The sequence below is a fragment of the Anabrus simplex genome, chromosome 13, assembly GCF_040414725.1.
Source record: "Anabrus simplex isolate iqAnaSimp1 chromosome 13, ASM4041472v1, whole genome shotgun sequence".
NCBI classification, from domain to species: Eukaryota; Metazoa; Arthropoda; class Insecta; order Orthoptera; family Tettigoniidae; genus Anabrus; species Anabrus simplex.
The window spans coordinates 100,798,119-100,825,655 of NC_090277.1; the positions used below are offsets into that span (position 1 = coordinate 100,798,119).

The window sequence follows — 27,537 nt, forward strand, 5'->3', positions numbered from 1 at the left end:
AAATAAATTAATTTTCTTGTGTCGCGCACGTGCAACTTAAAGCAATCGGCCTGTAACGGGATATTTTTGGTAACCTACTGGTTAGTGGTTGCTTGCAAACAGGCACCAAAATATATATATATTTTTTTTACATTTTATTTTTAGTCTCCATTATTCCAGTACGTGCTAATGAAGCCTTTGTCGGAGCTGTGCTATGCTGGTTCTCTAACCTATCTTCCACGGTCCAGGTAAGTTAAGTTTACCGATAAGTGATAAAGAGTCTATTCTCAGAAAAAGAGCACCACAATAGTTATACAATAAATTTGTTAGAAACTCTATTCGCTAATCCGATTTAGTTTCGAAGTGATGTTCCTGTTGTAATGTGATGGTGATATTCTTTTGTTTGGTATGATGCGAATCTGACATATCGGGATAACCAGTTTTATTCCGTTAATTGTTTTATTTTTCTAAGATTTTCTTCATTAGAAAAAATGGTCTCTTTTATTTCATACTATGTCCACAACTCGTAACATATTGCCAATAAAGTTGGTGTCTCGAACATTTGTCGTTTACAACAACAACAAATAATAATAATAATAATAATAATAATAATAATAATAATAATAATAATAATAATAAGAATAAGAATAATTTTTGTCAGACTACATTTCCAAACAAAAAATAATAAGATTTTGATTAGTGACTGAAGATGCCTCACAGTAAGAGGCGAAACATGTTTCACATTTGAAAAATGTTTTAACTTTAATGCCAACATCTTGTATTGTATTGAATAGGTAGAAATAAATATTAAATATTTTCCTATATACTTTATGAAACTTTCAATATGGACAAAAATGATTTTCATCACTTGTAATAATGTTAACAGATGTCAAACAAGGGAGAGGCTATGAACAACTGAAGCAAGATGCTCAGGACAGAGAATCATAGAGGCTGTCTAGTTGATACCTGTCTCAAGACAGATTCACAGAAGAAGAAGAAGATGTATTGTGTCGTATAGGTGCCATATTTTATTTTATCGGATGGAGTTCCATGTCTGTTGCACTTGGTCAGTCAAATCAGCAACGGTTAATGCTGGTATTGGATGCCGCCATGTTTGTCATCCGATGAGCGAAAGGTGTGGTGGTCTCATAGGCAAAGGCAACTGGTTGACTCTCTGTAGAGCATGTTGGATGAAAACAGTGATATGAGGGTGAGTGTTATCCTGTTGGAAAACACTTCCTTGAATATTACGAATGAATGGCATCACTACCATTTCAGTCGCCAGCCTGAGATAGAAATCCGCTGTCATGGTTCTTGGGATAAGAACAAGAGTCAAAGGAAATTACTCATCAGACTATAGCTGTTGGTGTAGGTCCAGTGTGTCTATACCACAGGCAACTTGGTCCCATTTGCTCATCTGGCCTCCTCCTTACCAACCTACAGCCATCACTAGCACCAAAACAGAAACGGCTCTCATCTGAGAACCCACCAGATCTCCACTCCACCCTCCAGTGAGCTCTAGCTTGACACCACTGAAGTTGCAGATGGCAGTGATTCAGAGCTAGTGGCATGAATGCTACAGGACATCTGGCTCAGAGATGTCCCTCAAGCAATCGATTTGTTACAATTTACTGTGTCACCCAGGTGCCAACTGTTGCTCGAATGGCTGCTGTAGATGCATTATGAACCACTGTAGCCATGCGGTGAATATGGCGGTCTTCCCTCTCCGTAGTGGCCCATCTGCAGCTGTACTCTGGTCTTCTTGAGACAGTGCCCTCCCATGACCATTGTTGCCCACACCAATGCTCTGTGGGTAATGGAAAAAAATGCCTAATCCAGTGATTAATAAGTATAAACTCCAATCAAGTATATGCTAAACATTAAGAAGATCTGGAGAATTGTCATTAATTATGTTGTTTAGAGTATGGGCTCTTAACCAGAACAATAATAACAACAATAAAATGCATCCTTCCGGCTCATGTTTCAGTGCAGGGTCATTTGAAGTGATGTACAAGCCTTTCTAAATACTTCATGTACAGTGTGAAATGGACTTGGAAATAGACATCAAAGAGGAACCAGTTTGGCTTGAAGAAACCGCAAATCCTCCACCTGTAAGTATCATTTCTAATAACTTTGTAATTATTAAAATTTTACCCTTTGTAGTCAAAAATGTTTGGCTAGTTACATAACTTTACTCACATCTATACCTCTATTTGTGAGGAGTATGGGTATATTGCTATCTACTCTTACGCCCTATGCTTTTTTGTAAATACTAAACCTTAAATATCTTCTAATGGATAATATGTCCTCCTTTGTATTTTATAAGTTCTTTCATGTCTTTTGGCATTGATTTCACAAGCTTTGAGCACACATTTTACAGTTCATCATCATGAAACCACACTTTAATTAGAGACTTTATCATGCATACTTTGTTGGAACAGTCAAGTTTTGCGAGTCTCCTTTTGCCAATAGCCCACAAGTTTTCTATGGAATTTATGTCAGGGTCATGGCCACTCTGAAACACAAATGTTGTTCTCACTGAAATTTAAAAAAATCTTCTTTGAAGTATGGCAAGGAGCCAGGTCTTGCTGAAAATTTCCACCACCACCTGGAAACCTCTTCTGCAGTTCGGCAACAAATCATCTTTGGAGTATTTGGATGTACTGGTCAGATTTCATCCTCCCTTCAAATGGTACTGAAAATGAAAACCTACAACCTGTTTTCCAGTCATTGACCAGGTCAGTGATGTAATGAATGAAGCAAATATAGGCTATTAGTATGATGGGCATGCCACTCCCAAAGTGATTTATTAATGACTGATAGATGCTATGAAATGAGAATGGAGAGTGTTGCTGGAATGAAGTATGACAGGGAAAACTGGAGTACCCTGAGAAAAACCTGTCCCACTTCCGCTTTGTCCAGCACAAATCTCACATGGAGTGACCGGGATTTGAACCATGGTATCCAGCGGTGAGAGGCCGACGTGCTGCCGCCTGAGCCACGGAGGCTCTTCAAATGGTACTCTGGGTCCAAATCCTTCATGTGTAGAACACCCCCTGAAACATCTGCACAGTGTGTTTTATGGTCTGTTGCAAATTATGTGAAGTTATTAAAGTATGAAGGCTTTCACGGCCAGTGTCAATATAATAAAATTCTTCCGGGCTGTTATGCCGTGGTCCACTCCTCTCGCTTCTCCCAGACGTTTCGACTACTGCTGCGGTAGTCATCTTCTGTGACTGCAGTCGCCAGCGGGATACAGGAGAGTGTATCTACACGACGCCACAGAAGATGACTACCGCAGCAGTAGTCGAAACGTCTGGCAGAAGCGAGAGGAGTGGACCACGGCATAACAGCCCGGAAGAATTTTATTATATGTGAAGTTGTTGCCTCATTATTCGCTCGGCGCAGATATTGAACCCTGTGCCCCTGTGCTTGAAAAAGACTTTCATCAGAGAAAAGAACCATCTTCTAGTGTTCCATTGTCCAGTCCTGATGACCACGTGCCCACAGAAGACGGTTCTTGCGCATTTCTCCTCTTAGAAGATGTTTCTGTACAGGTTTGCAGGCTTTCCTTCCAGACGTTTACGGCAAACATTAGAAACATGCAGATTCACTCCCTCTCCCCCAGTTCATGTGCCAAGTCCACAGCAGTTAGTCTCAGATTTAATTTACTTCTTCTTAGAAGAAAATGGTCATCTATTGGCATAGTTTTGTTTTCCTGCCACAGTTCCCCATTTTCTTCGGTGAAATTGATCCAGTTTGTTTGTACCACTGAATGATTCTATTTATAGTACCTACACCAACACCAAGTTTAGTAGCTAATTCTCTTTGTGTCATAGAATTATTTTAGATAATGCTATAATCGCACTATGCTTTCTGGGAGTCTTATCCATTGAAGAAATACGTATTAATACCGCCTCCAAAATCCTCCAAAGTGACACACTTCGAAATAAATACCGCTTTTATACACAACAATCACCAAGCAAATTAAACAAGAGTGCAAATAACATGTAGAGAATGTGGGACTAAGAATAAGTCATGTGTGGCACACTGCTGCTAACCATTGGGAAAGTAATGAAAAAAAAATTCCATTGTTCCTATTAATTCGCATGGGTTTTTTTAATCCATAGGCTAAGAGAGCTGGACTAAGTTTCAAGCAGTGCAATACTATACTTGCTCTCTTGCAAATGTGTACGAAAATACATATATTGACATTTTTTCCCCGGGCGAGTTGGCCGTGCGGTCAGGGGCGCGCGGCTTTGAGCTTGCATCCGAGAGATAGTGGGTTCGAATCCCACTGTCGGCAGCCCTGAAGATGGTGTTCTATGGTTTCCCATTTTCACACCAGGCAAATGCTGGGGCTGTACCTTAATTAAGGCCACAGCCGCTTCCTTCCAACTCCTAGGCCTTTCCTATCTCATCATTGCCGTAAGACCTATCTGTGTCGGTGCAATGTAAAGCCACTAGCAGAAAAAGGAAAAAGAAATAAAATGGAAACAAACCAACAAACATCATGTTTCCTTGGTTTTGAATGGCCCATTGAGCTTGTTCAAAATTCTGTACACCATGTAAAAATTATTGTATGGTTTGAACTAGTGAGCGATGTTGTTATTGAGCCATACTTCATCGAAGATGAGGAAGGGAATCTTACTCTGAACCGGTATACATGCCATTAGCTGATTGTGGAACCCTGTGTGCGTGATCTCAGAGCATGGCGTAAGGCAATAAATTTGTGTTTCACGGAGCAGTGGTTCGAGTAGGAAGGAGCAAGGGTATACACAGCTGGGTGTAGAGCGCATGTATTGCATGAATATTTACAAAGCCACATCATCTCCTTTTGATCATATGATCCATTTCTGGCAAATTCCCGTGACCTGACCATCAGATGCGTATTTATGGGGTATATTAAAACAAGTGTATGGAGATCCACTGCTTTGTGAGATCAAGTAGCTGAAGTAAAAAAATCAGACATGTAATGCTTTCCATTTCAGGAGATGTAATAGAAGGAATGTTTTCCAATCAGCAGTACAGGTATGGAAAGATGTCTTGACTTAGCTGTTTCCTATCTAGAATATGATGATGTTGATGATGATGATTTCTTGTGTTACTTTGTTAAAGTATTGAATTTGTACTGATTACTGCTGTATGAAACTCAGATTAATTCAAATGTATGACTTTGGTATATTTTGGGCCATAATGTAACGGTAAAATATTATAATAATAAAAATTTGTAAGGATATTTAAAACCCTCTCTCCTATCTTAGGTCACTTCTTGTACAATGAAACTGTAATTAATGTCAGGCATCACAGCATTTTCCAACTTGGCCAGCATGAAGATGTTTATGGTATTTCTTCCAGTATTTGCAGCACTCATAGAATAGATATAATTGACTTCGATTAGAAATAAAAAAAATTAAGTTGTTACAGCCAGTGCAGATTGACAAAGGGGAGAATTATGGTGTATGTCATGCTATCTCCACAGATACCACTGCCAGAATCTTGAAGTCATGGGACGTATGATTATAGCCAGAGGCACAACTATGTTTTTTCTATGACAGAGTGGGAATCATGTCATCCATGTTGTTACCCACACAACACTGAAGGGATTCATCTGCATTGAGGCATAGTTCATATTCAACCTCATGCCAACACATCATTGCACCACAAATTACAAATTTCTGCTCTGATATTTGTATTTTATTTCCTTTATTCATGACTGTTTTTGGCTATTAAATTGTTAATTTGTTCTGGAATTCCGGATCCTTGTGGTCACATGTAATTTCAGGCTGATTAATACATACATTAAAAAAAAAGAAAGCTAAGAAATATAAGCTTGTCAGTACTTTTTATGATAATTTATTAACCCTTTAAGCTCACATGTCAGAAATGTTCTCTGACATCACGATTTGCTGTTGTGCTGGTATGTAGAGAATGTCAGAAATGTTCAGACATAATATTTACTCCAAGAATAACTTGTTTTGATAGAAGAATTTAAGTAACTAGCCATTCCCAGGCAGTGCTTAGAATTTAGAGAATCCATGGCCTTCTGAATATTATTAGCATGGTTTGGAAGATGCAAAATGGTCTCGTGCATATCAAGTGAGCTGAGTCGTACTGCATGTTGGAAATGTGATGAAAGCATTTTATTCCAGTTTGAGTTATGCAAAATAAACTGTTTTAGCATTAAGGACAGACAACAGTATAACAATGCATTTCCAGAAAATTAAATACCAGTACAGGTATGTAACCAGCTAAACAAATTCTAGCACCAAGGGTAACAGATTTGTAATATTTATAATATAAATGCTGAAAGAAATTAGAAGTTAGTAAGCTCAGATAAGGTGGGCATATGTCATCACCACCGATCTGTGATGTTTAGGATCTGATAGACAAGGTTATGGAGTTACGACAGTATCTGGTTAGTAGCAGAAGATATAAACAGCATGACACAGGCTCTCGTATATTGCCTTAGTAGCTGCACAGTTTATACATGCTTGATTTTTTCCCCAGTTATTGAAAAATTGTCTAATTTTTATAGATGTATAATTTTGACTGTATTTTATACATACATTTTTACTACAAGTAATATTGTCAGATTAATATTTTCAGTTTCTTTACTTTATGGAGTTGATGGCTTTCCCAAGTTGCCGTACAAGGTTGTATATTTTTAACCGCCTTTTGATTCACTTTTTGTTTTTTCTTTCAGGTTTCAAATCTACTGCTTCCAGCTCCTGATAAATTAGCTGAGGTAAAGTTTGAACCGGAGCATGTCTTTGCTGTTAAGTATCTGGAAGGGGCCGGTGTAAGCTTAGTCAAAGAGGAAAATAAAATTGAGGTGATTAATTTTTTGCAGTAATAATAAAAAAATTATATTCATCAAAATAATCTGTACATCCACATAATGTAGCTTAGGCCATAAATTATTATTATTATTATTATTATTATTATTATTATTATTATTATTATTATTATTATTATTATTATTATTATTACCTTTTTGACATTTCTGTTCTGTGGCAATTTGCTGTTGGAATGATGTCAGAAGAATGAAAATAAATTGTTGCAAATATGTCAGCCCATCCTTTCTCCAGAGCCGAGGCCAGAGGAGTTTCTGATATCAGCATGCATAGAACAAAATTGATGCTGTAACTCACCTGGTAGGTTTCCTGTGTCTTTTGCGCTAGTTGGTGTATTCCTGGAACATGTCAGTATTGTCAGTGATTATACACTTTCAAAAAGTAATGATTCTTAATAGAAACATGTTTTAAAACCATTTTGCTTTAGGTATCCTTGTTGTTTGAGAATGTTCAGTTCTGCCACTGTGTGATTGTCTTAAACGTTTGCAACAAGAGGAAGTAAATGTAGCTATTGTTTATCTTTTACTATCTCTTCAGGTATTAGATAGTTTGCCAGAAGGAGGTAAAATATCACTGTGTGTTTCCTGACCGCTACACCCCAACAAGCGGTTGGTTACAGCATAAGCTGCACAGTAATAAATGATTATAACTTCATATTGTACGCGATTTTCTTACTGGTTATTGGTTTCTGGAACTCCATATTTTGTGTTACTACTCAGTGGTGCTCCAGCTCTTTGGAGAGCCTCATCCTCCTTGATAACTTCTGCCCATACTTCTCTATCCATTGCTCTGTTTCTGTCATCCTCCTCTTATCCTCGTTGGGTCCTTCCACATTACCTAGTCAGATCTGCCACTCATAAATGTAGTCCTGACTTTATTGTAATGACCTTTTTGACCTTGTATGCTCTTAGCTAGTTATGTCATTATTACTATTTTTCTCTTCATTGGCAGGGAGAGAGGTGGAACTCCCACATGGCGCATTCCAGGTGGCGGATAGGGGGGTCCTAGCCAGCTTGCTGGCAGACTTCAGGGAATAAAATACCTTTCGTGGACCTAACACACAACCCCCTTTGGGTGGGGAATTCAGATGAAGAATACACCCGTGGTATCCCCTGCCTGTCATAAGAGGCGACTAAAAGGGGCAATCAAGTGATGATCAAATTAGAACCATGATACTACTTGTAAATAGTACCACCATGCAGGGAACACCATGGGCCGCTTTTACTTGCGCGTAATACCACTATGTTAGGTACAAAATAGGTTTGTGATTGGTAGAAACAGAGTGTGTTGCCAGCTTGCCTGTGATTAGTACTCACTATATGAGGAACACAAAGAGATAGTGTGAGTCTCTGTGGTTAGTACACTTATGTGATGAACACCATAGGTTTGCGTTGCCTATAAATGGTGCCGCAATGTGCAAAACACCATAGGTCTGTGTTATATGTGTGAATATCATTACTTGTGAGAAGTACCATAACGTCTGGAATACCGCAAGTTTATGCTACTTTTGATTAATACTGTGCATGACAAATACCATGGTTCTACTTTCCTAGCGATAAGTACCATTATGAGGGGCTGATGAGTTGGATTTTGGACACCTTTAGACTTCAAGCATCATCGATTCAGTATTATGCTGTAGAACTAGTCCCTTGGTCAGTAATGCTATTGTTTTACGCCAGTTTCTGTGAATGTGAGACACTGCAGGTCAGATCCACTGATTGTATTAAATTCATATCCATCCATTCATTCTTTGTCCTCACGTTTTAAATTCTGGTCAATGGAGGATTTTGGACTTTCAGTTTGTCATTACATTTTGTCTCATTTCATAACATTAGGGGCCGATGACCTAGATGTTAGGCCCCTTTAAACAACAGGCATCATCATTATCATTTTCTCTTCATATTTAGGTGGATGAATAAGGAATTTTTTCAGGGTCATTATAATTTTCTCAGTCATGTCCATTGTTGACAAGTTCCAGGTGATAATTATTTACAAATTCACTTCTGCTGCTGGTGCCACCGAGCAAGTCGATGCGCACTTTGGGGCAAGTAGCTGTCAGCTTGCATTCAATTTAAATATTCTTGTGTGTGATAGCGTATTTTTACTTATGTCTTACCAATCTTAAGGGCTGCCGACGGAGGTTTTGAATGCGACCATAGCTCATCCATCATATGATATGAAGTGGTTAAGGACTTTTTGAATGGCAGAGCATGATCAAGAGTTACTCTGAGATATTTAGGATATGTGTTAAGTTTTGATCTTTTGCCCTAACATATAATAGTTCTTGGTTTGCTTACTTGTTACTGGCATGGAAATCAGTTACCTGCATCAAGGTTTGTTCCTTATATTGAAAATTGTTTTTTTGTTTGTACAACTATGACAGTGTCATCAGAATAGCAGAATTTTTGGGACATAGTTTCTGGAATTGTAATTATATGCAGATGGCGAGATGTGGTCATGAAGTTTAAAATTTATTGAATTGAAATGAGTGGAAGTATGTGTTTTCCAAAAACATAATTAGGAACTACATGCCTTTGCCTGTAGAAACAACACATAGGATACTGCCATCCATTAGATATAACCACAGTAAAAGCAGGAAGTGAGATGTGTTTCTCCAACAACAGTCTAGAAATATTTATAATTTACAGTACTGAAAATAAAATGTCCAGTTAACTTACAGATTATGTTGTGGAAGTTTATGAAGACCATAAGGAACATCACCCAGTTTGCTCAGTTTCTGGTTTACAGCACAAACAGATGATAGTACAATGAGGATACATGTCCTCAGAGTCTTCGACCAGTGACCGCAGTATTTGCAGCAATGTTGAAGTTGATGCAAACAGATGATAAAACGAAGAGGATACATTTTGTTATTCCTCACAATCTTAGCCTGGTTGCATCTCCTTTTACAGCAGTGTTGAAGTAAGGATAAACATCTTTAACCCCATGTGGATACATGCCATAGTACCTTAGGATTTTGTGGTGGTGACCTCAGTCTCCAGCAGTTTTTATATGTAAGTTACCATCCTCAGAATTTTACGAGTTTCATTATGAATTTGTGCAGCGTGTTAGGAAGTGAATGTAACAAATACAGTCAAAACTTGTTAAGACGTCCCTCTCTAGCGTGTTTCCTGGTTTTTACATCCTTATTCCAAAGTCTGAGTTCATGTCCTATTAAATACATGGTTAAGAAACGTGGATAGCACATTTACGTAACACTTGAATGTGTTTGTAACTCCTACCATAAAACATTTAAATTAGCGTCCCTGGCCATGTTGTGCACACGATGCGCCAGCAACGACTGATCTGGGTTAGGATTTGGTAGAGAACTTAATTTCACAATGTTAGCATGTCGGTCTACAGCTGCAGGGAGCATCAGTCTAAAATCGGTCTTTAATGTGGCCGTGTATTTGTTTGTATCATGGAACAGTAGCTGGTGTGACATGTTGGTGCTTAATTTCACGTTCATAATTGCATTGTGTAACAACGTACGTAAATTAGGCCTACTGTACGTATGTATACACCCAACGTGTTAGTACCTAATTTTATGTTCGTAAATGAATTTAGTAACAACGTACATAAATTAGGTATACTGTACTTACACATAGTGGTTTGCAGGACATTCAGTTATGGGCTAGACAGTTTACAAATGATGAAAAATTAAAGCCTATTGAGAAAGTGGATGCTAATCCACACATGAAACGTGTGCAAATCACTCAGTTGTTAGACATTCCTATGATAGGTAAACACAATTGTAAGCAACAAACTTAGTTCATGTCTCTAACAATGTTTTTCCTTGAAGTTTTACTATGTTGGTGTTCTTAAAATGTATTATTTCTCTCTTTCCTTTCTTATTTCTTTCTTTCATTCTTTCCTTTCTTCTTTCTTTCTTTCTTTTCTCTTTCCTTTTTTCTTTCGTTTTGGCCAACTGTGGACAACGTTAATTCAATTTCAGCTTCTTCTGGGCTTTGATCTGCGCCCAGTAATCCTTCATTCTTTCACTCTGCAGCCTTCTTCTCTCTTCCATTCATGGTGTTGGGGTCCGCAAACTAACTTTTTCTTGTAAACTCTTTGTGTTCTTTATTTTCGACTTGTAAATTTCCCTGTTGCTTGTTTCCGATCCTTGTATTCCTGTTTCTGTCAGGCCCTTCTTCACTTCCTGATGATAGCATAACACAGTTTCCCTGGTCTCAAAAAACCTTACTATCTGGTTGGTCAGTATTCCCGGGTCCATTCTGTAGATGTGTCCAAAGAACATGGCTCTCCTCTTCCGGATGGTGTCTGAGATCTTTTCTATCTTGGAGTAGTATTATTTCTTTGTTTATTTCATTAATTATAATTATAAACAGTTGCTTCTTTGTTTTGTCATCATTATTTTTATGTTCAAACCTAACCTTAAATTTAACAGCGTAGTTGTTTTTCATATTTTGGCATGTTGCATCTTTTTTGGTCCGCACAAAAACATCCTAACCAGTTTTGGCTATAATGTTTTTCTCACAAGATGTTAAGGAGGAGAAACATGCAACTCTGTGGTAGGCACAATCATTACATGAACAGGTGAAATAATATTCTTTCCACAGGATGCAAATAAAGAGACACAGCATGACTGAGTGAGTTGTTTTTGCAGTTTGATTCTTGTAACTTGTTAGTTTATATTCAAGGGATAGTGGGTTGAAACTCGCCCTCTCAGTATCCCTGAAGAGCTTTTCAGTCGTTTCGCATTTTCATACTAGGCAAATCTTGGAAACAGAACTTTAATTAAGGCCATGGTCATTTCCTTCCCAGTCTTAGCTCTGTCCAATCGCATTGTTGCCATGATCCCTATCGGAGTCAGTCAGATGTAAAACAGGTAGCAAATAGAAAATTAAAAAAAAATCACAGGATGAAGCATGTAACCTTTCTGGTAGATACACTACATGAATAAGTCAATATAATAAGTAGGGCTCGGAAGATGACGACCTATAAATTGCCTAAGAAAGACCTAAAAATATACAGAAAAGGACCTAAAAAGTGGAAAAATGTAAAAATGCAATCCAAATTTTAGTATTAATTTTAGTATTTTAGTATTAATTACATATTTAATGAAGAAATATACATATATATATATATATATATATTTCAAATGCAAAATTCTGGTAGTATGCAACTTGCAGTTCAAAAATATGAGTTAAATATTTCTCATTTCAGACATCATATATTTTAGAACAACATAATTTAAAGAAAAAAATTCTGTGTTCATTAAAAAAGTAATTGCAGAATTTAGAATGAAAAATTTTTTCCACCTCAGCGAACCTGCAATGGACATCCTGGAGAAAGAAATTGAAATTGGTATAAATGGAATCATATTTGGCTTAACTACACTAGGGTTGTGTGTTGTTTGAGTCATCACTCCATAGACTGGTTTGATGCAGCTTCCATGCCACCCTATCCTGTGCTAACCTTTTCACTTCTACTTAACTACTGCATCCAACATCTGCTCTAATCTGTTTGTCATATTCAAACCTTGGTCTACCCCTACCATTCTTACCACCTACACTTCCTTCAAAAACCAACTGAACAAGTCCTGGGTGTCTTAAGGTATGTCCTATCTTTCTATCTCTTCTTCTCGTCAAATTTAGCCAAATCGATCTCCTTTCGCCAATTTGATTCAGTATCTCTTCATTTGTGTTTCGATCTATCCATCTCACCTTCAGCATTCTTCTGTAACACCACATTTCAAAAGCTTCTATTCTCTTTCTCTTTGAGCTTGTTATCGTCCATGTTTCACTTCCATACAATGCCATGCTCCACACGAAAGTCTTCAAAAACATCTTTCTAATTTCTATATCAATGTTTGAAGTGAGGAAATTTTTCTTAAGAAAGCTCTTCCTTGCTTGTGTGAATCTGCATTTTATGTCCTCCTTACTTCTGCCATCGTTAGTTATTTTACTACCCAAGTAACAATATTCATCTACTTCCTTTAAGACTTCATTTCCTAATTTACTATTTCCTGCATCACCTGCCTTTGTTCAACTGCACTCCATTACTTTTGTTTTGGACTTAATTAATTTCATCTTGTACTCCTTACCCAAGACTTCATCCATACCATTCAGCAGCTTCTCGAGATCTTCTGCACTCAGATAAAATAACAATATCATCGGCAAATCTCAAGGTTTTGATTTCCTTTCATTGGATTGTGATTCCCTTTCCAAATTCGTCTTTGATTTCCTTTACTGCCTGTTCTATGTAAACATTGAAAAGCAGGGGGTACAAACTGCAACCTTGCCCACTCCTTTCTGGATTGCTACTTCTTTTCCAAAGCCCTCGATTCTTATCACTGAGGACTGATTTTTATGCAGACACTATGGTTACAGAAATTGAAATTCAGAAACCTTACCGTAGTTGGCTTTGCAGTATATCACAATAATCATCTCCAGGTTCTTAAGTGTAAAGGATCGTCAGTATTCAGACAATTTCTCTCTACATCAGTGGGTGTTAGGGGTTCATATCTGAAGTAAGTAAGTAAGTAAGTAAGTAAGTAAGTAAGTAAGTAAGTAAGTAAGTAAGTAAGTAAGTAAGTAAGTAAGATCTTCCTCTTCAAAAACACTGATCGAAATTTTCTCGTTTCAATATTTCACTTATCTTGCACATAATTTAATATCCCTGGTGTTTTTCAAGCTCTAGTTTTGTCTTTTGATTTCATTTTCTCTATTTTTAGATACGGTTCAAATATATGTATTTAGGTACTAGAGAAAAAAATGTTCAAGAATTTGAATTTGTAAAAGTGCCATTAAGGTCTAAAAAAGGTTTAAAAAAGACCAGTAAGCCAGAAAATGCCAAAAAGACAAAAAAAGACAATTTTCTGGTGTAGCTGGCTCCGTGGTGTAGGGGTGGTGTGCCTACCTCTTACCTAGAGACCCCGGGTTCGATTCCCAGCCAGGTCAGCGATTTTTACTTGGACCTGAGGGCTGGTTCGAGGTCCACTCAGCCTACATGATTAGAACTGAAGAACTATTTGATGGGGAGATAGTGGCCCCCGGTCTAGGAAGCCAAGAATATTGGCCCAAGAGGATTTGTCATGCTGACCACACATCACCTCGTAGTCTGCAGGCCTTCCGGCTAATCAGTAGTTGCAAGAAATCAGCTTCCTTTCCTGTATCAAATCCTATTTACAAAGACTTAATAACAATAAAAAAAGTTCCACCTTTTTTATATATGCAAACATACACAAACACACCATTACTACAAAAGACGGAAGGCTGCTTCAGCCATAGCTCCTCCAAGGTCACAGTAGGAGTGGCTTTTAACAACAACAACAACAACAACAACAACAACAACAACAACAACAACAACAACAACAACAACAACAACAACAACAACAACAACAACAACAACAACAACAACAACAACAACAACAACAACAACAACAAGGTATGAAACCATTCTTTTATATATTAAGTTTCCTTGTGTAGACATGTTTTTTAAAAAGCAAATACCCCATTTTATTTCATTTCAGATTATGGGGAGGCTCCTTTATTAATATCAAAACACCAATCAGTTTCAAGGTTCCTGAACTAACCGAATTCAAGAGACATTTTGTAAATTTAAAACAAATAGCAGCCACCTTGGAGGGAGTAAATGAAGTGAATACCTGGCAATATTCAGAACAGAGACAAAGGAAAGTTATATTTTTTCAAATTTTTTTAATCTTACAAGACAAGCGGAATATTTTAGTGATAAAGGTGCTGGAAACATTTTTTACATCTTTTCAAAGGAATAGAAATATTTTTTAATAATAGGCTAACTATAAGTAGATTCATTTCCCTCTCATTTCACTGCCCCATTCAACCATCCACGTTTTTAATTTATTTTAAATTTATGTAGTATTTAAAGAAAAAACAAGGTACCTGTTTAGGATGTTCTTAAAAATATAAATACTTAGTGAATCACCTAAGCAATGTAAAACAGCTGAAGATGTTCTAAAAAGGAACGAAACATTTACTCTATATGATTGATTTGCTAAAATGCAAATATAAGTATCAAAAAGGTGGAAGATTTTTTATTGTTATTAAGTCTTTGTAATCAGCGGTTGCTTGGTAAGCCAAGGCTATTCAAGGTTGTAGTGCATGGGGTGTGTGTTTTCTGGCCTATAATGATCCAGAATGAATATATATATATATATATAATGTTGGGCCTCAACTTTGGACACTCGTGAAAATAAAGATTTTTCCTCAACTTCCGAGCCCTAATGACATGTAATCATTTCCCCCACAGGATGTGAAGTAAGAAACGCATGCTGGAGTATGCAGTGCTCTGGTAGACAGTTCATAAGTTAAGTCAATATAATAAATAATTTTTTCTCACAGGATGTGAAGAAAGAAACACAGGATGATGGATTTGACCCTCTGGAGGACACAGTACATGAGTAAGTGAATCTCTGTAAATAAAATGTATTCTTTGTTTTTCTGTCTATTTGGTAAGCCAACAACCCAGATGCTGGTTCGATCCTCAAATAGCACTACCAAAGATTATGCATTTGTAGAGAAACCATAAAAACTGATGGTAACATAATGAAGCTTACTAGGCATGATGAGAGTGGGGTTGTTTGCCATTGCTTTCCTCACTGGTAGAGAAATTGCTATTGCAGCAGGACCGGCATTATGAATAGCACCTTATATAACATCTGGACACACTATTTGTGCTCTGAATGTCAATACTGAGCACCATTCGTACTTCAGCGGGTTCTATACTCTCACAGCCATAAAAGATTTATGACACTGGTGAAAGCTACATTTTACTCTGGTCTTTGGCTACAAGCTGATGAAAAATTCTGCTCCCATCAAAAAATAACAATAGTGGCAGTCTTGCATGTACATTATGGAAATGTATAACAGTTATGTTAGAATAGCAGTCTGCCAAAACTAATTTTTGAATACATTTATAAACTACCCAAAAAGGAAAATATCGTCGCCATAAGACCTATCTGTGTCGGTGCGACGTAAAGCCCCTAGCAAAAAAAAAAAAAAAAAGGAAAATATAATCATAATTTATAACTTTCATTTCCTTGTTGACACTCGACTTACAGTATATAATTGGAATCAGTCGAGAGATGTTCCACCATTCACTTGATTCCAAGTGAGTCAAAACCGGTCTTCATTTAATAAAAGTGTTTAATGTTGGAACATCCCTCAGCTGATTCCTATTATGTAAGAAAATGTAAGTTAAAACTTTTGAACACCATTGAGCATTCTGGTCTAGAATCACTTGTGAGTATCAGTGCCAGAAATGGAAGAAAAACTTACAAGAATGCTGTTTTTTTTTCTTTCTGAAATTGATGTGATTATGAGGAGCAAAAGTACAGAGCTTCTTAAAATAAAGCAGGCAATCACTTGCTGTCAGTTGTATACTTACTAGAGGTGCACTCCATTGTTAAAACTTACCACTAAAATAAAAATCGATTAGCTTATTACACCTATATTGCAATAACTTCAAAATGAGTGATAATGATAACCCACTGCATGATACACACTAAGAGCTTTCAGTTGTTTTTTGTGTTCGACAACTGAGGCTGGTTGCAATCTATCTGATTGACAGGGAGAGTTGTGTCTCTTCATTCTACAAGAATGTTCCAACTTCCTATAGTCCGGCTGGTTCAGTCCGCTGTAGTAATAGAGTAAACCGTACAGGCATCTGCCGAGTGTCAGGGGGTGAAAAATAACTTAACCCCTTCAAAGGACCAGTGGCTTTAGTCCAATAAGTTCTCTTAGGTGGGGTGATAGTTCCCTCATTGTAGGAAATGACACTGAAACCCTTGAAGCAGCATCTATCCCTAGGTTAGTGGCAGTTGTAGAGGGCCTCTGTACTCCATGTTAGGAGTAGCCTTATCACCCACTGGCAGCAGCTATAAAATGCCTTTGAGTGCAAATATGGTGCAGCCTCGGAATATGCTAGTGCATCTAGTGAAGGCGATGCTTCTTTCTTCAGCTAATGAGGGAGCTGCGAGATGTGGGTGACCTGTATCACAGTGTATTCAAATTGGGACTGTGAAAATCATAACCATGACAGACAAGACAGAAAAGCTGATAGAGTTCATGAAAGAGGAGGACATAGCCATCCTTTGTCTTACTGAATTAAAATGGAGAGGAGGAGGGGAAAGAAAACTGAAGGAAGGGTGCAGGCTGTTTTACAGTGGAGGACAAGATGTACTAAATGGAGTAGTAATGATCATAAGAAATGATGCACTGGAATATGTGGAGGACGAAAAGAAGGCCAGTGGGAGAATTATCATAGGAAGGATACATTTTCAGACAGGAACACAAGATCTGTTCCAAGTATATGCTTCACAAAATGGAATGTGTATGTATGTATGTATGTATGTATGTATGTATGTATGTATGCATGTATATATGTATGTTGGGTATTCAGCCCGAAGGCTGGTTGGATCCTCAACAGGTTCACCATTAGCTGTCATAGATAGCCTCGGTGTCACCGAAGAGGCGTACTAGGGAAATGAGTGAGGTAGTTTCCCGTTGCTTTCCTCACCGAGCCGGAAGTTACTATTGCACATCAGTCTGCCTGCACCAACCGACCCTATGAGCGACATTTTCACACCATTCATAGCAGGGACTGGCTGCATAAGGAATGGCATTATTAGCATCACTCATACCTCAGCCACTTTCATATTGTCAAAGCCAAGGAAGAGCCTGAGACAGGTCAGTGAAAGTAACAATTTTATTCTAGCCCATACCAGAAGACATAGCGCGCTGTAAACACTACATCTTGCCAGCAAAGGCATACAAACTGGAATAAGGAAGAGAATACAGACATACAATACATAGAAGACAAGGAAGTCATTATAATGGGAGTTATGAAAACACAAGTGGGAAGAGAGAGACTGAGAAGATAAGAGATTCTGGGGCCATATTGATATGGCAACAACAATATGAAAGGGGATATGTTAATGGATTTCTGCTAGACGAACCAACTAATAATAGGAAACTCATGGTTGAGGGAGAAGAATAGCCAGAGGATTACCAGGTGTTAATGGGTAGACAGAGGAATGAAAACACTGATTGATTACATATAAGTGGAAAAAGGACTTCGGAAAGATCATTTGGATTTTACAGTTATGCCTGAGAGAGCATTTGGTGGTGACCCTAAAACAATGGTAGCAAAAATGAACGTAGGAAGGTCGCAAAATTACAAGAAAAAAGAGAAAGATTAGGGTCTGGACATTGAAGAAAAAGGATGCTCAGGAAGAGTTCATGAAAGAATGACAAAAAACAGATATCAAGGACGGATGTTAGTATGTTGAACAGGAATGAAATAATTTTAAGTGTGCATTTGTAAGGTGTGCAGAGAAAACCAGTGGCAGAACACCAGGAAAGGTAAGAGAGAAAGAGATAACGTGGTAGAATAATAGAGCAAAAAATTAAAAAAAATATTCTTGAAAGGAATGGAAAACATAGACTGAAGAGAGTAAAGCCTAATACATGGAAGCGAAGTGCTTGCAAAAAAAAAAAAAGTAGTAGCCGAAGAAAAGGAGAAGAGTTGGGATTATTTGTAATTATAAGAAACTGTAGGAATGAAACAGTGAATACAAGATTTGTGACGAATAAAGGAGTAATACTGAAAAAGCATGTTAGAGAAATCTTAATCATTGGAACAGTGGAGAATGAAACCGCTGAAGATCTCGGGCAATTTATTGGCACATTCTCAAGCTACTTAGGCCCGGTTTCACAGTATACGCTTAAGCCTTGGATCGGGCTTAAGCGGGAGCTTAAACTCTGGACGAGTTTCACAGTCGGGAGTGCAAGTGGTAAGCTGAGCTTATCCGTGACTGCCTTAAGCTGTATGAAACTGAGGTTTAAGCTAAGGGTTCAGTTCAAATGGTAGAGCGCTGGCCCTCTTATAGCCCAACTTGGCAGGTTCGATCCTGTCTCAGTCCTGTGGTGAAGGTGCTCAAATTCATAGTTAGTGGGACGTAAAACCAATAACATTAACATTAAATAACTTATATTTCTGAATATATTTCGAGGCTCAAGAGACAAAAATGTCGGTCGGTCACTTGCTTTCTTGGCTTACGCTGCGTGAACCATCAACGATAGACCCCGAGTGTAAGTGTGTGAATTGTAGAGCATATAAACCTTTACAAAAAAGTCCGCGATGGTATATACCTATTTCCAACCGTTTGCCCTCTAGAAGCGATTTTATGCTATACTCAGCGGTAAAAAAATATAACTCCTTAAAATTAAATAAATATTTCAATATTATCCTCGAATTCCTCATCGAAATAAATTGTTTGACCTCCTCCAGTATTTTATAAGGATTACAATAACCTTGTCAGGACATTATTTGCATGAATGGTTCAGAAGTTATGGCCATTTTAGACTGTAGTGGTAATACGTGTCAGCAGGACGGGCGAGTGACCTTTTTTAAACTTTATTTTTGTTACTATTATTGGAATCACATTTTCCGTTCATTTTTCTAAATTATCTTGGCTGATAAACGATGTATAACCTACAAGTCAATCAATCATAGGCTACGGATGTAAACAAAGATGAGAATTGAATCATTGCGCATGCGCAAGCATTACCAACTTCGGAGATGTTCTGCTTAATAAAGCAGCACATGGTCCCCCTACTGTGAAACTCGTAGTGTTTAAACCAAAGAGTAAGCCTTGCTTAAGCGGCATGCGTGGCTTACTAAAGCTTCGGCTTAAACTCAAACTGTGAAACCGGGCCTTAAAAGCACTTAAAGCACTGAAATTAGATACTCTTGAAGAAGTAATATTGTCACAACATATTGTTGATCATCTTGATTATGAAACCAGGAGGGACTGGGTAGTAGAAGCAGACACTAAGAAAAATTCCTCCCTCAAACAATTAACATCTTATAGTGAACATCACTGCCAAGTCCTTGAAAGCATGCAAACGTCTGTCAGCCAAGTCAAGGTGCGTGGTAGTATAGAAAGCTCGCACAAGAAAAAACTGTTGTCCTATACACATATTGCATGCATTAATAATCAGTGCTCTTATTGTAAACAAGGTCATGCACCAGGATTTTTTGCATGTGAAGCATTTCTCAAGTTAACAGTGTCAAATCGCATTCAATATGCTTGTAACAACAAACTCTGTTTAAATTGTCTTAAATCATCACAAAAAAGTCAGAGTGTACATCCAGTCACTGTCGCAAATGCAACAAGGCCCACAACACATTACTACATCTTGAAAATCACACGTCTAGTATAACAAACAAAACAGCTTCTAACAACAAGGTGGTATTTGCTAGCATTCACACAGCTGCCAAGAATGAACATCCATGTAATCGAAAAAACCATATGTGTTTTTATCCACAGTTATTGTCAAAATCAAGGATCACAGTGGTAAATTTCGTAAGGTTTGAGGACTCTTGGACAGCGGGAGTCAAACTCATCTCATCACTACAGACACTGTCAACAGACTAAATTTAAAATGTAAAGAAGACACTACTTCTATTGTACGCATTAACAATTCTTCATAAACTCTGAAACCCAGTGTGGATATTCACCTCCAGTGCACAGCATCAGTTTTTAACACTAACATAAATTATTTAGTGGTTCCTGCCATCGCAGGACAAATGCCTTCCATGGAGTTAGATTGCAAATCGTGGAACCTACCTAGGCCGGCCCCGTGGTATAGGGGTAGCATGCCTGCCTCTTACCCGGAGGTCCCAGGTTTGATTCCTGGACAGGTCAGGGATTTTTACCTGGACCTGAAGTCTGGTTCGAGGTTCACTCAGCCTACATGATTAGAATTGAGGAGCTATCTGATGGTGAGGTAGCGGCCCCGGTCTAGAAAGCCAAGAATAACGGCCTAGAGGATTCGTCGTGCTGACCACACGACACCTCATAATCTGCAGGCCTTCGGGCTGAGCAGCGGTTGCTTGGTAGGCCAAGGCCCTTCAAGGGCTGTAGTGCCGTGGGGTTTGGTTTGGTTTGGTTTGGTTTGGAACCTACCTAGTGACATCACACTAACAGATCCTAAGTTCTACAGTCCAGGCAAGGTAGATTTAATCATTGGTGCAGAGCTGTTACTTTAACATTTTAAAGGCAGATGAGAAAAACATGCAGGTGATTACCCGGTATTGCAGGACTCTCATCTGGGTTGGATAATTTCTCGCAAATGCCCTCAGTCAAACAGCCATCCCGTATGCAACACAGTCACTTCTCTTGTCAAAAAGGAAGATCAACTTCACATGCAACTTGGTAAATTTTGGGAAATAGAAGACTTGCACACCAAACCTAAAACTCAGGAAGAACAACTGTGTTTACATCACTTTAAGGATAACACCACATGCACTCCTGAAGGAAGATTCATTGTTAGGTTACCTTGTAAAGAAACTCTCTCACCCTTGGGCAATTCTCATGATATGGCAATAAAGATTTCAGCGACTGGAAGGAAAATTCAAGAAAAATCCAGTATTGCATGAACAGAATGCGAACTTCATTTCCAAGTACGAACAGTTATCTCACATGAAGAATGTAGGCATACTTGTAACAGATGATTCTGGACATTATTACTTGCCACACCATGCAGTGTTTAAACAAAGCACAAATACATCATTTTTGACGCATCAGCCAGAACCACTGTTGGAGTGTAACTTAATGATACATTGTTAGTAGGGCCTACTATACAACAAGACCTTTATTCCATTGTGTTGTGGTTGAGGACACACAACATTGCATTTACTGGAGATATCACAAAAATGGACAGAGGAGTTTGGGTTCATGAAAATGACAAGCGGTTGCAAAGAATTCTTTGGAGGGAATCACCAGAAACAGTTATCAAGACTTACAAACTATTGACTGTCACATATGGCACAGCTTCAGCTTTATATTTGACAACACAGTGCCTCAAACAATTGGCAGAAGATGACGCAACTTCATTTCCATTGGCATCAACGGTTTTACAAAGGGATTTTTATGTTGACGATGACCTGCGTGGTGTGTCCAACATCGCCGAAGCATTACAATTGCAAAGTGAACTCATAGCCTTACTCAACAAAGGTGGTTTTCCCATCAGGAAATGGTGCTCAAATCATCAAGCTATACTTGCTGCTGTTCCACCTGAAGACAGAGAAATTAACTTACCTTTCCTGTTCGATAATGAGGACACTATACAAGCTTTAGGATTGTCATGGCGTCCTACGTCAGACAAATTCTTAGTAGCAAACAGAATCAAACACACTCCAGGGAATAGTAACATTACTAAACACACCACTACATCAACAGTAGCTTCAATTTTTGATCCATTAGGACTCATCAGACCATTAGTAATAACCTACAAAATGTTTCTCCAGAAATTGTGGTTACACAAACTTGATTGGGATCAAACATTACCTGAAGACTTATCTGCAAAATGGAAGGTGTTTCAGAACCATTTGACACACATTGAAAACATTCAGGTGGATTGACTTGTTTTCAGGAGCAGTTGTGTGTTGTAACATTCAAGGGCATGGTTTCTCAGATGCCTCTCAAACAGCATGCAGAGCTTGCATCTACCTTCGATCTGTCAATCAGCAAGGAAAAAGTAGTGTCAAGTTGTGCTCAAAATCCAGAGTGGCTCCAGTCAAATGGGTTACACTCCTTGTCTTTAATTGTTTGTAGCTGCATGGGTGGTTTGATTACTTCTAAAATCCATTCCAATTTGAACCTCCCCTTTTTTGTTTGCTAGTTGTTTTACGTCGCACCGACACAAATAGGTCTTATGGCAATGAGAACCCTTTTAGGACTGGGTATATTCAAGGAGGGTGTACCTAAGAAAACCAGCTGCTTAGCATGTGGTATGGCAAAAAAGACCAAGGTGTTCGAGGCATATTTTTCATATCTCCATTCAGGGAACTGTAACTTGGTCTGTAATAAAGTTTTCTTCACAATTCTTTTTTCAAAATCTTGAGAATCTTATGAGATGTAAATGAAGGCAATTTGAACAAAATTAATATTTCAAAGTAAACAATATTTTATATATATGCTAAAAAATATTTTTTAAATATAGAAATGAAGTATATGTAGCTTCTAAACTAAGCAAAATCTACCTAAGGCAAATGTATTATTTACAATCCATACTTTTTTCTCCGTATTATCACAAATTTTATTTGAGTTTGTATTGAAATTAATTAACAAAATATTGTTATTGTCAACTTGATCTGAAGTCTTAACAAACATCACAGCAGGAAGCACACATTGCTTGCCTACACTTGGTAGATACAAAGCCAGGACCTCTAACACCAACACACACCTACAATATAACACACTGAAATGGACCCAATAATGTTTTAAAATGTTTCCAGTTGTTTTCTACACTTACAACAACTTATTTACAAATATGTTTCAAAATGCACACACCATGGCATCTTTCTTGGCACTTGGTACACACAGTTCTTCAGCAGGTCCTATAAAGGTTAAAGATTAATAATAATAATAATAATAATAATAATAATAATAATAATAATAATAATAATAATAATGGACAGCAACAGGCTTACCAAGAAGATCTTTTCTTTGGTTAAAAGCTACAAGACTGGTAGCTCGTGGCTTAATGAAGTACAGAGGGACTTGGATTCGGCTGGGATTTCAGACATTGATATAGAAGATCGTTCCAAATTTTGTGCTATGGTACAGTCTTGGACCCCACCACCTAGAGTTCCTAGAAATCGGAAGCCCGTTTCACAGGAGAGAAAGGAGAAATTATCAGCAGGGCTCAATAGATATTGGGAACGAAGAAGAGCATCGAGGAAGAACTAGTCATCAGCGCTCTTTAGTGGGCTTAAATCAATAATAATAATAATAATAATAATAATAATAATAATAATAATAATAATAATCTAATGACATTAGGTGGCAAGTAACCTCTTGCACTCTTCTCAGTTTTATTATTTGTTTGTTTGTTTGTTTGCTTATTTATGGTATCTTCTTTCCAAGTGGATAATTATTTTGAGTGTTGTTTTCCATTTCGAGTGATACAGCCATCACCTTTGTAAATAATGACTGTTCCTCGTAAACGTATGACAAGTTGCGAATTGTAGGCAGAACTCGACAAGAACTCTGACGATGGCTTGTTAGACTTATCAGATTTCTGGAAAGGAGATACCGTAAATAAGGAAGCAAACAAACAATAAAATTGAAAAGAGTGCACTATGTTACTTGCTGCAACATGTGGTCTATGTTGAAATGGCAACAGCAGACTGCACAGCTCGGCGATAAGGGTAGCGCGGGCCTGCGAGTGCAAGGGTGTGCTCTGCATTAGATATGCTCCACTGTACTTGTTGGTATTTATTTCGTGCTTTGACTCACATACTCAATCAAACTTTATTCTAACAGTCCCAAAAGATCTTCAAGACACTTAATATAGCGTCATAATATCCTTTTATTCCATTGACAAAATATCGTTAGCTGGTCCTTTTAGCCAGTGTTGCCATTGACGATATATCGGCTGTGTCTTTCTTGCAAGGATTTTCACTGACGATATATCGTGAGCTTGTCCTGTAAGGGTTAAATCTTGAAATGAATGAAGCTCATTTGTGGACAGATTCTACCATTGTTTTATCATGGTTGGCTTCTCCTTTGTCATGTTGGAAAACATTTGTAACCAACTGAGTGGCAGAAATTCAGTAGTTAACTGATGTGAAAGATTGGCATCATGTTTCATCTCATCAAAACCCTGCATATTTAATTTCTCGAGGAGTTGAAGTTCAAGAGTTACAACAGTCCACACTATGGTGGTCAGGTCCATCATGGTTGTCAGCGCCTCAGCTCAACCTGCCACAGCCCCTAGTCATCGATGAAATTTGTTACACCACATTGGAACAGCGAACAGTAGCAACATTACTTGTCACTAAAGGCAATGACATCATCAAAAGGTTTTCTTCACTGACAAAACTACAGAGTTTTGGCATATTGCAACAGATCCCTTCCAACTCCAAACAGCCGAACAATAAGTGAATGGGACCCTTGTCAGTTCAAGAAATTCAGTCATCATTAATGTCATGTACTTAGAGATGGTGGTAGATTGAAGAACATGTCACTCCCATTCTCAACAAAACACCAAATTTTATTACCATCTAAACATCACCTGACAACTGTAATTGTCAAACACAAACACTTACAACAGGCTCATGTGGGACCAGAATTGTTGTTAGCAACCCTTGATCAACATTATAGGATTCTGAATTGCAGAAACATAGCCAGGCAGCAACTACACAAATGCATAACATGTTTCAAATTGAAAGGCGTAACTAGTCATCAACTCATGGCTAACTATCCTGAGCATAGAGTTCAACCAGCACGTCCATTCAGTGTTTGTGGCATTGATTATGGTGGTCCAATTCTACTTCGCCCAAGTAACAAGAGAAGCAATGTCCGTATCAAGGCATACATCACACTATTTGTTTGCTTCACAACGAAGGCTGTATATTTGGAAGTAGTCGACAGTCTTACCACAGATGCCTTTTTAGCCGCACTTCGCCATTTCGTAGCTACAATAGAGTAAAATAGTATATTATTGTTCCACCTTTTCAATACAAAATGAAAATTACATAGGGACTAGTTTCGACCTAGTAATAGGTCATCATCAGCCTGAAGTAAATTAAAGCGTAAATATCGAAGAAAACATAAACAATGTAAACACAAGTACAGTCTTTTTAAAGGTACATACCATGTGGGAAGTTGAGTAGAGATATATTAAAAATAATAACTCTTCCAATTGACGAAGCACTGAGCGGATGTTATGTAAAGTTCGGTGCGCCGTATATTATAAAAGACCACTGTGCACTAAATGATGTAATAAAGAAGAATAGTAGGTTGAATGCTGGCTTCTTCTTAGCTGTTGTATATTCGAAGAAGATTACGTCGTATTTTATAAGGTATTGAAAGACGTCAAAATACATGGATGTTGGAAAGGCTCTTCATTTTTTGGAACAAGGCAATTGTTGCGCGAGGAGGCTTCCTCAATTGGAAGAGTTATTATTTTTAATATATCTCTACTCAACTTCCCACATGGTATGTACCTTTAAAAAGACTGTACTTGTGTTTACATTGTTTATGTTTTCTTCGATATTTACGCTTTAATTTACTTCAGGCTGATGATGACCTATTACTAGGTCGAAACTAGTCCCTATGTAATTTTCATTTTGTATTGAAAAGGTGGACCAATAATATATTATTTTACTCTATTGTAATCACAGTTCAATACGGATCTATCATTATGAAACTTATTTCTTTTAATTTCGTAGCTAGATGAGGAAATCCCACAGATATCTACAGTGACAATGCTAATACATTTATTGGAGCTGATAGAGAATTAAAAGATCTTCACCAATTCATGGCATCATAACAGAATCAAGAGGATGTTGTAAGCAATCTGGCAAACAAGGATATCAACTGGCACTAGATTCCACCTTGTTCACCCCATTTTGGAGGATTATGGGAAGCTGGCATCAAGTCAGTCAAATATCATTTGGAGCGAGTTGTTGGAAACTCATTGTTAATATTTGAAGAGCTTTGTACTGTGCTCACACAAATTGAAGCCTGTTTACATTCTTGTCCACTTACAGTCCTATCTTCAGATCCTGCTGACCCTCAGTCCTTAACTCCAGGTAATTTTCTTACCAGAAATAGTTTAAATTCCATTCCTGAATCCTACCTGACTCTTGTACCTAGCAATAAACTTTCAGCATGGAAACAGTTGCAGCACATGGTGCAACACTTTTGGACCAGATGGCATAAGAAATACTTAACCCAACTACAAAACAAGCCAAAGTGGGCCTCCCAGCAACCCAGTATACAACTTGGAGCAGTGATAATTATCAAGGAGGACAATTTACCCCTGCTTCAGTGGAGACTAGATGTGGCTGAGGAACTTCACCCAGGTTCCGATGGACTTGTGCGAGCAGTCACCATAAAAACTGTTTATGGAAATTTCAAGAGACCAATAGTGAAATTGTGTCCCCTTCCCATCAAGTAGTGTTTTTTAAAAATGGCAGTATGATTCCTTACAGTGTCAGTGAGCTGATTGGTATACAAAGTTCCTTTTGTATTTTGTTCAGTCATTTAACAAGATGAACAATTCAAAAACTTTCATTGTGCAGGTGTGAATAAAAGTGAATGCATCAACCTGCTCACCAGTGTACAGTTTTGTTTCACTTTATGTATATTAAGTAATTAGTGATTGAATTTCATTTAAGTGCAACATTTTTGATGTATTTGTATTCTGATGACATTTTCATGTTTTTATGTTAGTGTTATTTTCATTGAAACTGTATTTTGTCTTGATTGAGTGCAGTCAACAGAGGGGAGAATGTTTTGTTCTCTTAGTAAATTTTGTCTGCGTCTCGTTTGAGTGACCAGAATGCATCTGGTTTCTGGCAACTACAGGGCAGTTTTGATCAGGCGACATGTCATCTAGACATGCATTCACAGCCGCATGGTCTCAAACTTAATCAATCGACAGCCATCCAGATATTTCATTTTATTCTTTAAGGTGTAAATAGCTTTTGTGCATTTCGTTAATCATGAATAATTGACATAAAAGTTTTATTACATGTAATATTGGTGAATGACTTGGCCCTATGGTCTAATCACGTGCATAACCAAACTACAGTCCACTACCAGAGTAATCATTGCTGTTTATTATTACAACATGTGTGATACAGCATTCAGTTGGCCATTCCAACAGAGGTGGAATGT

The 27,537-nt window shown here is 37.8% G+C and overlaps 1 protein-coding gene across 1 annotated transcript; it reads left to right on the forward strand.

Annotated features, from left to right (window-relative positions):
• The first annotated feature begins 36 nt into the window (after positions 1-36).
• Positions 37-26,771, forward strand: LOC136884707 (uncharacterized). The gene is made up of 5 exons (XM_067156989.2): positions 37-227; positions 1,967-2,090; positions 6,686-6,814; positions 15,182-15,240; positions 26,537-26,771. The coding sequence occupies exons 2-5, from the start codon at positions 2,025-2,027 to the stop codon at positions 26,586-26,588; spliced, it is 306 nt and encodes a 101-aa protein (XP_067013090.1). The 5' UTR covers positions 37-227; positions 1,967-2,024; the 3' UTR covers positions 26,589-26,771.
• Positions 26,772-27,537: the final 766 nt, after the last annotated feature.

Coding starts and splice junctions, on each gene's coding strand:
- LOC136884707 (XM_067156989.2), top strand. CDS start 2,025: ATGGACTTGGAAATAGACATCAAAGAGGAACCAGTTTGGCTTGAAGAA. Junction 2,091..6,685: donor AAACCGCAAATCCTCCACCT/GTAAGTATCATT, acceptor TTTTTCTTTCAG/GTTTCAAATCTACTGCTTCC. Junction 15,241..26,536: donor CTGGAGGACACAGTACATGA/GTAAGTGAATCT, acceptor GCATGGAAACAG/TTGCAGCACATGGTGCAACA.